Consider the following 13676-nt stretch of genomic DNA (forward strand, 5'->3'; position numbering starts at 1 on the left):
TATCATTACCATGTGCTTGGACTGGACCCTGAGCCAGACTTTGGACACATTATAGACTGTGATCCAATGTTTGTGAAGCATGACGAAGTTATGCTCAAGTGCACACGTGATAGAGAAGAGCTGCTGAAACATTTTTCATGTTACGAAGGCCAAACGAAGATGCTGACACAGATGACAGTTAACAACCTTATTTTTATTTTTTACAATAATGTGTGCTCCTGCGCTGTACCCGGCTTTCATTTACGGTCCGTCTTGTTCACTCTCCCCTCTCATTGGTCCCGGTTCCTGTTATCATAAGGAGAGGAGCGAATTACTCCACTTGTGCTCACCTGTGGCCGGGGCTTCACCTGCGTCACCTCGCAGTGTGGGGGAGGTTCACAAATGGGGTAAATATATACGTCAATTATATAAAAACTATCTCGCCTCTACTTAACGGACTTTCCCTTTTTGCGGTGGGTCTTGGAACGCAACCACCGCGGTAGGAGAGAGACCACGGTAGTTATGGTTTCATTATTGTTATATTTACAAAGACAGAAGCATTTATTTTGCAGTTTCGAGACCGTCTGAAGACATTAGGCGTCCACTTTACAGCAGCAGCAGTCTCTGAACCCATTTTCCCTGTGAGTAACTGAATTCCCTGGTAAACTGACTGATCTTGTACACCTGATTCTCTGCTCTGTCTGTAATCAACACCTCTTGTACCAGCCCAGGCAGCGCATCCCATCCCATCTGTGGAGAAATGTACTGTATTTTGCACCCATTACTGGCCTGCCAACTTCTGCCTCTGCTGCAGAACATCCCATCAGCCCACAGGCTCAGCTGACCGATCGATAGACCATTTAGCGGCGGTGAGCTACACATCCCAGTCATTTGACCTGCTGCAGCGGTGGGAATGGGCCCGGAATCTAATCAACATTGACCCACTGAGAACAAACATGTTGGACTGCTAAGGGGAGAAAGTTCCCAAACCTTCAGAGTAAGATGTACTGTACAGAGTGAAGTCCAGCAGGGTCTGTCATCCAAATACATGGAGGAGCATTAAAACAGATACACTGATTATTACTGTAGTAGCTTTCATCAAAATATCAGTATGTACATGGCTTAATCTGAGGTTAACACTGATCGAAAGCTTCAATAACTTGACAAAATGTTACTTTTTGCTCTTTGCTTATCTTCTTGTGGCAAAATGAGGGACAAACACCAGTCTGTTACTGTTACCCTGTTACCCTTCAAATTTTTGAACTTCAGAGGTGTAGATGGAAGTCAGAGTCAGCAAACACTTATCTGCACAGTCAGCAGTAGTCAACAAAATGGTAACTTCCTGTCAAAAGTCTAATTAGTGGAGGGTGAGGTGACTCGTTGTTCTGTTTCATCAGAAATCTGCCTCTTTGTTTCCTCCCTGCTCTGTTTCCTCCACTCTCTTCTCTCCCCCCTCCTCCATCCACTCAGTCACACAGAAGGCTGTAATTCGCTTTGTGCTAATGCAGCTCTACAGTAGCTATAAAATTATGAAACATTTCCCAGCATCCTTCCAGGTCTCTCAGCTAAAAGCCATAAAAGGGCCCTCCTTGGTCTTATACCTTCCTTATAGAATTATGGCTGGATGCGTAGTGGAGGCTGAAGTCATTCTTACTACACTCACCAGTCATTTTTCTTTTCTGAACAGGCTTATTTGAACCATCACACCACAGAAAGTACATTAAAGTACTTTAGAATTTGACAGTTCTACCGCTTATCTGAATACACGTGGACTGGAGAATTTCTTTCGGCAGGATTTAGGGAACGTGAACTCCATCCAATCAGAAGCTTGTAGATGGTTTATTTTTGGAGAATGATCAACCGTAAAGGAAAATTGTAGGAATGAGTCGTCGAGGGCTGGGCTGTGGTAAGGGGTGGAAGGAAGTAAACAGTAATACAGATGTCATTTCACACAGAGAGGGAGTGGTGCTGGTGGACCAGCTGAAAACTTTCCCTGGTTTTCACTTCGTAGGTCATTTGGACTCATTTGGAACGTTCTTGATAATAGTCTGTGTGTCAAAGTTCTGAAATTCTACTTGTTTGGTCATGCACAGTACGTGTGTGTGTGTGTGTGTATGTACTGTATATTTCTTTGTAATGCACATACATTGCTACTTACATTTTCAATGACATCAATGGCACAAATACCCCGTAATGCGATTGGCTGAAACCTGATCTGTTATCCTGCTGTAGGACTTGTTATCACAGATACGAGGTTGAGAGTCTTTGCAGTCCTTTCAGAAGCCTTAGAGTCAGTAGATAATGCAGAGACGTCCAGACAGACAGACAGACAGTGATATTGATGAGTCTTGGAGAAGGAGGAGAGAATGCAGAGGAATACATGGTGCCAGTTGAACACGGTTCTGAGAAGAACCCCAGTCCTCCTGCCTCCAGACGATCATCTGGTGTAACAGATGGACAGGGTTGTGTCATACCTTAACCCACGTGTCAAACTCAAGCAGGGATTCCCCATAATTCTCCCAACTTAGTTAGATAGTATCACCTAATAATTTTAACTCAAGTTGAGGTCATTTTTCACAAGCACTGTTTCACAGGAGTTCAGAACGTCTTTATAGAACGCACACGTCTTCGTCATGGTCTGTTCCAGCCTTACTAAGGATCGACCAATCAGGCTGCTGAACTCATAGCAGTCACACACACACAGCCTTGTTTTCCTTTTTTCATTGAATTTTGAAGATGTCATTTGGCCAGTGAACCAAAATGTGAATATGAGACGGATAAAGAATTCGATTCGGATAAAGTATTTTCTGAATCAGATCAAAATAATCACATTTTTGTTGTTGTTTCTGGTTTGTCCCTCCAGGAGGCATGAGCGGCGAAAAGCCTGGAGAAGATGATATGAAACAAATGAGGCAGATTTATTTCCAGCTTCTCCCACGGTTTCAAAGTAATTAAAGTCGTGTCATCATCATTTGGACGTCCAGCTCATCTGCACTCCTTAGAGAATATTGGCCGCACAGACTTCCGCAGGAGACACGATGCTGACCTACAGCTGACTGAACACGTACAATGACCCACTTTATGGTCATTTACGAGGTCAGGACACAGCGTGCACTTCCTGGTCATGTCCTCATGGACATAACGCCGGCAGCAGCTCCTGCCAGAGGAGGTTGGCAGATGTCTGTGAAACACTGCGACCTCTGACATGGTGCATGAGGACTTCCAGATGACCTGCTGTTCTCCAAAGGGCCGCGACGGTAACAAAACTTTCTTTTTTTTGTTCATATAGAAAAGTTGTTCTATTCCTTTGTTTCACTTTACATCGGTCTTTACCAACCAGGGGCACGCTGATTCCTAGTGGTACAAGAGAATACATAATACAATTTTTATTATATATTATGATTGAACTTGAACTGCATGCTGTTAACAAAGTCAAGTTAACTTTATTTGTATCGCCAAAATTGCTGGAAGACCACAAATTATTATGTAATAATGACTACTGTCACATGTCATTGAGCAACATTTAAAGAAGCCACGCAGTAATATTATGTGTAAATTAACAAATCCTAAAATTATTTTAAGAAAAATGTTGTATTAAAACAGCTCTGAGGCAGGACAGGGAATATTGATCGGTTGACACAGTGGATTTGACTACAGATCTCTCACACCTCTGTGCAACAGTATCTACAAGAGCATTTTGGGTAAATGACACACAGAAAAGAAAACCTTGAACGATGAGCAGCGCGGGGCCTTGATGGGGGATGAGTTGGTAAAAAGAATGGCTGGGGAGAATCATTAAGACGCCAGCTGGCCAGTGTGTGCATTACAGGCAGTCAGACAAAGAGCCTCTGGCAGCCTCTCTGTAGTTGCATGTGAGAGCTTCAAAACACCACTGCCTGGCTGAAGGAGGAGGGGGAGGGGAGGCTGGAGCACGCTGCCATCAGCAGCAGCGTCACATCCAAGCCTGAGAACGACATAGTACAAAGGAGGGGTGCTGTATATATCTGTATATGCATATATGTCTATATATACATAATGTATGTACAGTACAGAACTGTTTCTAAACACAACACAAAGCTTTGTATCAACCTAATTAGGTCTAGTAACTCATTAGGTCTGTTGTAAAATCTGACTTGTGTGATTGTGACTGACATTGATCTGAACCACAAATCATACCATAGAGTCATATTGTCTTCAAAACTACATAATTAGGTTGATGCGAAGGCTGTGACAGCTAAATGGTAGAAGAAGTATAAGGTCCAATGCTTTATAGTGGAGGCCCCTCTCCTCCCCCGTGCAGACACATTTATGGCTATTGCTTCAAAACAAAGCTTTATTTAAATCTTATGTTTTCCTAAATTACAAATAGAAACTACTGCCCTGCAGCAAGTGTAGAAAGCTGGTTCTTATGTATTTATGTTTGAAGTTGGACTGGGTTACATGTTTCCTCTAAGTTGACCATAGGTATGAATGGGAGTGTGAATGGTTTTCTTAGTCTCTATATCAGGCCCTGGGTTGGACAGGCCAACTGTCCAGATTGTAGCCTCTCTAACCCGATGAATGATGGATTGGACTCCAGCTCACCCTCTGACCCTGAACAGGATCAGGTGGCAGAAGACGTAGTGATACTGAATTGTTTTTACTCACTTATTTTTATGCTGATGGAAGAGAGAAAATAATTAAAAATAGCAACATCATTTTTAAAGGGAACTGTTCCTCTGCTGTGACTGAAGATGCACAAACAGAAGCTACAGGATTTCATAAGCAGGAAATAATTAATATCTCTGTGGTACTGAGAGAGAGAGAGAGCGGTGGCATCTCCATGGATGCTGAGGGAGGAGGGTGATGAGCTGATGAGGGGAGGGGCTGGGAGAGCAAGAAAGACAGAAAGCGAGGGGAGAGGCGGCCACTCAGACGCTGCAGGTTTGTAAGAGCAGGACTCAGAGAAGGAGGAGGAAGAGGAAAAGGAAGAGAGGAGGAATCTAAGGGAGAGAAACGGTGTGGCTGCAGCGGGGGAGGAAGCTAAACACAGACGAACACAGAGACAGAGGTGATACGGGAGGAGGAGGAAGAAGAAGAAGAGGTAAGAAAACAGGGGAACTCCTCATCTCTCTCTCTCCAGATTCTCCCTTTTTGTTATGACGGCAAACAGGCGGAGTCTGCAGGAAGACGGAGCGCTGCTGCTCTCCACTGCTGTGGCTTCCTTTATTCCTCCATCTGTCAGCTGATGGCACCCATATGAGAGAGGCATTGTAGCACTGCAGAGTGATGCAGGGAGGTGGAGAACAGACAGGGGGAGGGAGGAAGGGACGGGAGGGATGGCTGGGATTGTGCTTCACCGACACGAGGAAGTAAAACGTACAAAGCCATTGAATAAAGGCAGCAATAGAAGAAAAAACACATCTGCTCTGCTGTGCAGCAGTGATGAGGGGAGGAGGGGAGGTGTGAGGGGGGTTAGGTCTAGTGTTGGAGTGACAGAGTGCAGGAGCGTTTGGACTGTCAACATCACTTCTCTTCTCCTACTGGATGATGATGATGATGATGATGATAGAAGTTGTCTCTCTGACCCCACCCTGTATTTCTCCTGTGAGGTAATGAAATTAGAATCATGGCTTGTCTGTGTGTGTGTGTGTGTGTGTGTGTGTGTGAAGCTGTGCGTATGTTTGTTTGTCGGTCAGAGGGTCTGCCTGTGACAGCTGTGCTGGATGAAGGCCAAACATGCTTAGTGCTGCCTCCCATCACTGTCAGAGCAGTGGATTAGTGGTGTGTGAGTGTGTGTGTTTTCATTCTGAAGACAGTGATTCCAAAAGCTGCTCTGTCACACATTGTACTAAGCATAGACCAGGCCCATTCAAATGGAGGCTCGTGGACCGTATGTGGTCAGTGGCACGGACATGATGCCCAGGCAACTTGGACATGGTTCTTGGTTCTTATTATAACAAGAAAAAAGTTTTAAAAAAAACAGCTCATGTACATAAATACATATTTGTATATATTTACAGTATGAAGTAAATACAGTATATATATATATATATATATATGTATATGATAATTGGCATAACATGAATTGGTGAGATTGTTGGAGTGTTGGATGCCTGAAGAAGACACAGGGATGTTCCTGTCTTCTTTAATATGGAATAACTTCAATTTTTCATCTTTGGAACAACATGATGAAGAATATACAGTATTTCAAAGCCATGTTTTTTTTCCTTTTCTTAAATTCCAGAAATTCTTCCGATTCTTCTGATCTTGGCTTCCTGCTTCTTTAGAAACCACTCTTGTGATGTCACATAAACAATGATGAGCCTTCACTCAGTTTGATAGTCTGCCCTGTGACTGAGAGGGGAAGAAAACCTGCTTCTTGTTTTCAGAAACAATAATTTGGCAGTAGCCTAAAAAACAAAAAAAAATCAGGCACATTTTATATATTTTTTATATTTTTTTTAGTTATGACAAAACCTCTTCTGTGACGTCAGCTCTTCTCTCGTGTGTCTGTGTGACGTGCTGTTGAGCTCTTGATGAGATTTGAACAGAACATGTTTTTTTTTTTTTTAATCTTTTGGTTTAATTTGATGGTTGTACTTGTACTTGTAGCAGCAGAATTTTATCATTACAAGAAGTATGGATTAATTATTATTATTTTCCGAATAACTGGGAAAATATTATGAAGTTGACCTCTGTGACATATGCACTGTAAATTTGAGAACCACTGAGTTTGATTTTCTTTAATAAGGATTTAGGAGCCTTAAAAGATAGAGTTCAGATTAATAAGATATTTTTATTTATATGTGAACCCTTTATATCTCCTTTCTAATGCCTTCTTAATTCTTAGTGTATTTCTTTATGGCGGTAATAACGCGCAGAGTAAAACTTTACGATGTTTGTGTAAGGTACGACTAGGCGATTACTGGAAGGTAGAAAGTCCACCATGTATAACCCTGTCACTTATTGGACAAAATACACACATTAGATAAGAGGAGACTGACTTTGTCATCGTAACTCCACCCTTCACATACAATTGAAATGGGATTTTACTCAGTATTTTGTGTGAGTAAATACAAAAAAAACACATCAAATGCACTGTTCACATACCACACACTGCAGAATAACAGTAAAAGAGACATTATTTACACACAGTCAACATATTGTGACACCATAGTGCGACAAAGGTCAAGTGAAAGCCTTGAACATACAGGGTTTGGATGCTGTTTAGTTCTGCACACGTGTTTTGTTCCTACCTTCTTCTGTCAGTGTGCATGAGCATTGTTGTTGTTTGGTGTTACATGATGGAGGAGACTATCGATACACCGACGGGGACATCGATCCGTAGTGGCTGCGATAATCCTGCAGGGTGTGTTGTTGTCATAATAAATGACAACACAGTTATGTACAGATCTGTCAGGAAATGTTAGCTCATACACTGGGTGACCACAATAGTAGCTGCAAACACAGACCACATGATGTCGGAAGGGCTCAGCCTCAGCTACACCCCTGACCTTTGACCGGAGTGTGACGTATGGTATGACGTATGAAGTTTAGTTTCAATTAACAGACTTCTAAGTGCGTCAGGTGAATATATGAGTAATGTTGAAGAAATCTGGGTGGAAGGAGTCCAGGAGTGATTACTGTATGTAACACACACAGCTATGGTGCTTTTGTCTTGGGGGGGGGAAGAGTCTAGTTTAATAACAGATGTGGTGAATGGCTAAAATGAGTCAAATGCAGCACAAACAATGTCATTATAGACATTAGAAATGGTGATGTCTTAGTTAACACATGCAACAGATTAAAGCTGAAAAGTCAAATAATAAAGATAGCTAATAATAAAATAGATAGTTAGCCACAGTGCCGTGACAGAATTCAATCAAAAGGTAACAAGTCTCCCAACAAAGAAAATGCAACAACAATTAGTTTTAATTAAAATCACACAAAAAGCTACAGATTACAAAGATGTAACTACAAACAAGCATATAAGTAGTAGGCGTACTAAATCAAAACCAGCTAAATTAACATTTAACAAAAAATAAAAAGATAATATTAAAAAAGATAGAAGATTATTTATAGAAAAATGAGAGAAATTGGACAGAAAATTATGAAATATACTGTAGTTCTGTGCTCAAAAAGCTATATATGTATTTATATGTATATGTAACATATATATTATAATGGTACACATGTCTATATATCTGTTTTCCTGCCCACAAGTGGACCTACTAATTTCCACCCACGGTCTAACAGATAAAGTAACTGCCCCGTGAAATGGAATGCGGCCTGGATTTACACCACTGAACACATGCAGATGTATGGCTCTCATTACTGAGCCTGACCCTCTGGACGCCTTTGTCGCTGCGAACATAAAAACAACAATTTCTGTCATAATCTCAGTGAAGATTCCTGTGGAGGTGTAACTGTAATGTACTCTTACTCTCCACATGTCTTTCCTTCATCCACTCAGACTCAGACCCCACCCCACTGACCCATGATAGAAGCCATGCCGGTGCTCACAGCAGGAGCAGGTGAGTGGAGTCACACAGTCGCTGTTCACTCTACTGTAGCTCACTGCGCTCCATCTGGACGCTCCAATGTACATGATGGTGTTCTACGTTGCCCTCTGCAGGGCTTCATGAAACACTGGCCCTGCTGACCTCACAGCTGCGGCCTGATGCCAACCACAAAGAGGACATGGTGTTCCTCAAAGATGTCTTCAGTGAGAGGAGCCTTGCATACCTTATGAAGGTGAGGCAGCTCCTCCTTCTCACAGCAGGGTTAATAATCCAAACATAATCTACATGTTCTCAGTCCTATCCATCCATCCATCCATCCATCCATCCATCCATCTATGGTGCTCAAATAATACCCTTGTAGGAGTTTGAAGTATTTTTATACATAGTTATACACAATGCATTATATGTCTCAATATAAGATGGACAACACTGTGGATTTTATCACACTGCCTTTGACAAAGTGTTTGTTTGGACCGCAGATCCATGAGAAACTACGGCAGTACGAGAGGCAGAGTCCTACACCGGTGCTCCACAGTGCCTCCTCTCTGGCGGAGGATGTAAGTTCATCACACTTGCACCAAAATTCCAAATCATTTTCCAATGTCTGCAGTCAGTCACAGTGGTGTTATGTAGTGCAGAGAAGCATGGTAGGTAATCGACGTGAATCTTAATGTCCTCAAAGTGCTGAATCATGCTGGTGCTTATCTTCTTACCTTCTCGCTACATCCTGATGTTCACTCCAATGATCAGCGAAGAAAAATGCTGACCTTAGCCGCTCTTCACTTACCTCTGTCTGTGTGCATGTCTGTGGAGCTGTTAGTCCTGCTGCTACAGTAAACTCATGTTGATACGAGTGTTGTTGATGTTGTGATTGTCAGGTTACAGAGGAGCTGCAGAGTGGACCAATGAGCTCTGAGGAGAAGGAGCTGCTGCACTTGCTCACATCACCACATCTCAAAGTAAGTTCTTGCTATAGAGGCTTGAAAAAAAAGGAACTAAAATAACGTAACATCAAAGCTAAACGGTGTTCACAACCAATAATCTTGCCTAAGACACACACTGCAGAATTTTGTATACAGATTACCAAGTCTTCCCTGCAGGGGGTGCTATAAGTACAGTAAAGCCTACACCAACAACCAAAAAAAAAAAANCTTTTACTGTATTTTTTTTTTTTTTACCAGAGTCAGAGTTTAGTACTGTCCTGACGTCCATTGTATTTTCTCTGTGAAGATTACTGCAGGCGCTGCCAGGCGTCACGCTGCTCTCCAAGATTTCTGTCTGCCAACAATACGGACTGTAATAATCACAACATGTTGCTGTTCCATCCCAACAGGCCGTTCTCTCTGTGCATGACATTGTGGCTCAGAAGAACTTTGACCCCGTGCTTCCACCGCTACCAGACGACTTCGAGGACGAGCTGGAGGAGGATTCTGTGAAGATTGTGAGGCTGGTGAAGAACAAGGAGCCGCTGGTCAGTTGTTAGGATCAACAGCAGTGTCAAAGTCTAATATACACAACAGGATTGAAGACAAAATAGGTTTTTAGTCATTTCTGCTAATCTGTTACTGCTCTTAATGCCTCTATGTATCTGCTTTTATTTAAGGGAGCCACCATCAGACGAGATGAAGCTACAGGGGCGGTGATTGTTGCTCGGATAATGAGAGGAGGTGCAGCTGATCGGAGTGGTAAATTCTGTTTTATCTCACTCATTTAAGTAGCTATCATTCCATCAGTCCCACATTGATGTCAATGACCACAATATATTCAGCTCATAAGGAGTCTTCTTTTAACTCTTAATTATGGAGTTTTCCTTGTGAAGACTGCATTTGCCTTACAGTGCTGTTTAACAAGAAAATACATATATATATATATATATATATATATATATATATATAATGACTAAGCAAATTCCCCTTATGACCTGCTTGGGATTATGAATATCATGAATGCAGCCCTATTCTGGAAGCTGTTATTACACTGGACATTTTGTCCTGTTTAATGCTGATTCAACCCACTCTAAAAACCCCTCTTTAAAAGCAGGGAATGAAGGTGCTGAGGGAAATAGTGTTATGAAAATCTCCCTTTTAGCAATATGTGAATGTACACCATTAGGGTATAAACAAAACTATTGATGTGATGCAGAGATAGAAGTCAGAAACAAAAAGGGTTTGATTTTATGGTATTTTTCAGATCACCGTCTACTGCTGGGTTTACTGAGGGGAACTTGCTGTCATTCATTTTGCTGACATTATTGTCAGGGCTGTCTGTTTCCCCTTCCTGTTTTGTCTGCAGGGTCGAGTTACTGTGATGACATTCACCTGTGTGTGTTATGGTTTACGCCTCAGAGTGCTCATGTTCATCTCGATGTTCACCTGAGTCTGTCTTTAACCTCCTGCAGGGATTCATCCTGTGCAGAATATCCTTGTGTCACTGCAGCATTTGTCTTCGGACTCTAGGCTGCAGTCTGTGCTGCTGCTGCTGATATGTTTTACTGTCTCTGTCAGACTGTTTGATTTTTAGGTAACAGCCTAGAAAAATAGTTCAAAAAGTTTAGAGTATAAGTAGATTTTGTTTGGTTCTACGGACATCCAAAAAAAAAACCCATTCTAGCCTAAATGAATTTGTTAAATACAGTTGTATTTGTCTGGGCCTCATTGTGATATCACAGGTGGCCCACTTTGCACTGCAGTATTATCTTTTCTAGGTTACTTCCTCTACTACCCATGGGAGAAAAGAAAAGCTTGGATGGTAAAATCTCTTGCGACCCACCTGAGGGTCGCGACCCAGTCTTTGGGAAACAATGCTATATATGGCTACATTGCTAAATGTCTTTTCTGTCACTTAATAATTAAAAAAATGGAAATGCATATATGTATTTTTTAAATTACCTGGGTGGAGAATATGTATTATTTACATCTTCTCATGGGCCAGATGTAGGCTGTTTGTGGGCCGGATATGACCCCCAAAGCCAGGGTTTCCGACAGAGACACCATACGTCCTCAACAGGCTGCTGACTTTTGGAACAGTGCAATGGCTTTTGACGTCGTCATCAGTTCATCATCAGTTCAGTTCAGTCCTCTTCAAATTTGGCTTTACCATTAGTAGCCATTACAAACACGCACACACAATGGGAAGGTAAAAACCAATCAATTTCAACATACATTAATCATTAATACCTTCCTCCATTTTCTTGCCCTGTCAATGATGGAAAAGCTTCCGTCAGTGCCGAGACAGAAGCTGCAGAGAGCTTTTCCGTGGCCTCCAGCGTTTTTGTAGGTGTCACGGATGCATACATTACGCCGTGTCTGATATGTGCAGGTGCTTCCTGAGGGAGAAGGAAAATGTTGATCTCTCTGTCCTCTCATCACTGTTGTGGCTGCATCACAAAAGCATTCAGAGCTGGGTGTATGAGACATCCCGTATCAGCTGATCTGGTGTTAAGACATGACAGATAAACCTTTAAAAGAGCTGCGCAGCCTCCTGTCACCGATGTTTCTACCTTCTCCCTCTGTCTCAATCCTGTTCAACCATCACAGGTCTGGTACACGTAGGAGACGAACTCCGAGAGGTTAACGGAGTCTCTGTGATCCATAAAAGACCAGACGAGATCAGTCAGCTGCTGGTAAGATGAGACACTTCAATACTGTTCAGCAGCCTTGGAATTTAGTGGGGTTTCAGCTGTTAATGCTGTTCTTTTAAATCATTATCCATTCAGTAGTTAAGTGTGGAAAAACTGAAGTAAGAATGTGCAGTGACGCTTTATTGTAGTTTGCTCTGTACAGCTTGTTTTTCCATAGATTAGATCAGGTATGGGCAAACTAAGGGCCAGGGGCCGGATGTGGCCCTTTGAGCTTTTAAATCCGGCCCGCCAAACTTAATAAAAGCATTTTAGCATTTTAGCCCTCAAGTCAAAAAGTTTGCCCACGCTTGGAATGGATCATGCTAAATGACAATAATCCTAGAATGTCCCTGTAGGTTATTTGGGGATTTGAAATATGGTAACATTTTCTGCAGATAGTTAAAATATGGAGGTTTAATGTACGACTTGTAGTAGTGAAGTAAAAATAGGTAATAAGTAAAAAAAAAGCCTTAATGTTGACCAGAAAAAGGCAAAAGTAAAATAAACATTTTAGCTAAACATAGCTAAAGATTTAGCTAAAATAGCCTGTCGGTTCAAATGATATAGATATAGTATATAGTACATAAAGATATGTTAAATCTAAGTTAGCTGAAATCAAAAACAAAAAAATCCCCTCCTCTCAGATGATCCTCACTTTTGATTGTATATAATTAGCCTGAACACTGTGTTTGAAAGCCAAAAATATCTTTTGTTATTTTGTGTTTTTGTTTAACTTGAGCCTGTCACTGTAATCACGATGTTTTTTCTTTTCCTTCCCTGTGATCTAGTCCCAGTCCCAGGGCTCCATCACACTCAAAATAATCCCTGCAATTAAGGAGGAAGATCGACTGAGGGAGAGCAAGGTCAGGAGAGGCCGCAGTAACGTCACGTGACAGACTTTTTGTGAATTTTTTTTTGCACCTGCGTCTCTTTTAATAATGATTATCAACACTACACTTTGCCTGCAGGTTTATGTGAGAGCTTTGTTTGACTACATCCCGTTAGAGGACAAGGCCACGCCCTGCCAGGAAGCAGGACTTTCCTTCAAAAGAGGAGACATCCTGCAGGTCGTGACGCAGGACGACGCCACATGGTGGCAGGCTAAACGTGTAGGAGACAGCAACCAGCGGGCTGGACTCATCCCTTCTAAACAGTTTCAGGAGAGGTGATGTCTTTTTTCTCTTCTGAATAATGTCTTTCTTGATGGCTTGGTCTTTACTAACAAATCTACTGGTTTATACTGTGGCCGTCACACTCCAGCCACTGATGACGCCAGAGCTGTGTCACAGAGAAGCATGAACCACTGACACGTCTGATGTCTTAGTCTAATAATCAACCCTAACTCTTTGTGTCTGCCCCTTTTTATTTGATTGATTTGTCCTCTGGGAGTCCCCCTGTATCACTTTTACTCACTTTTATGTCTCAGTTAATAATTCTTTCCGTTCCTTCATTCTGCTGCACGTTCCTCCAGGCGACTGGCCTACAGGATGAAAATGGGAACTCTCCCGAATCCAAAATCCCCTAAAAAGCCTGACTGTAAGTTTGTGCTTCCTGGCATTCCTCTGGCATCCTCT

The 13676-nt window shown here is 42.0% G+C and overlaps 1 protein-coding gene across 5 annotated transcripts in view; it reads left to right on the top strand.

Annotated features, from left to right (window-relative positions):
* The first annotated feature begins 1903 nt into the window (after positions 1–1903).
* mpp3a (MAGUK p55 scaffold protein 3a) overlaps positions 1904–13676 on the top strand; it is a 24993-nt gene continuing 13220 nt past the window's right edge. For 2 of the 5 annotated variants that reach the window (XM_017040801.2, XM_017040803.2), the window contains exons 1-11: positions 3247–5062; positions 8435–8495; positions 8597–8715; positions 8963–9040; positions 9362–9442; positions 9817–9954; positions 10087–10168; positions 12020–12105; positions 12891–12965; positions 13071–13267; positions 13574–13638. In XM_017040801.2, the coding sequence (XP_016896290.1) occupies positions 8459–8495; positions 8597–8715; positions 8963–9040; positions 9362–9442; positions 9817–9954; positions 10087–10168; positions 12020–12105; positions 12891–12965; positions 13071–13267; positions 13574–13638 (958 nt within the window). In that variant the 5' untranslated portion in view covers positions 3247–5062; positions 8435–8458. The other 3 variants (XM_017040804.2, XM_008329479.3, XM_017040802.2) reach the window with 2 other exon arrangements.

Source organism: Cynoglossus semilaevis, chromosome 17 (genome assembly GCF_000523025.1).
Source record: "Cynoglossus semilaevis isolate Cse_v1.0 chromosome 17, Cse_v1.0, whole genome shotgun sequence".
Classification (NCBI taxonomy): Eukaryota; Metazoa; Chordata; class Actinopteri; order Pleuronectiformes; family Cynoglossidae; genus Cynoglossus; species Cynoglossus semilaevis.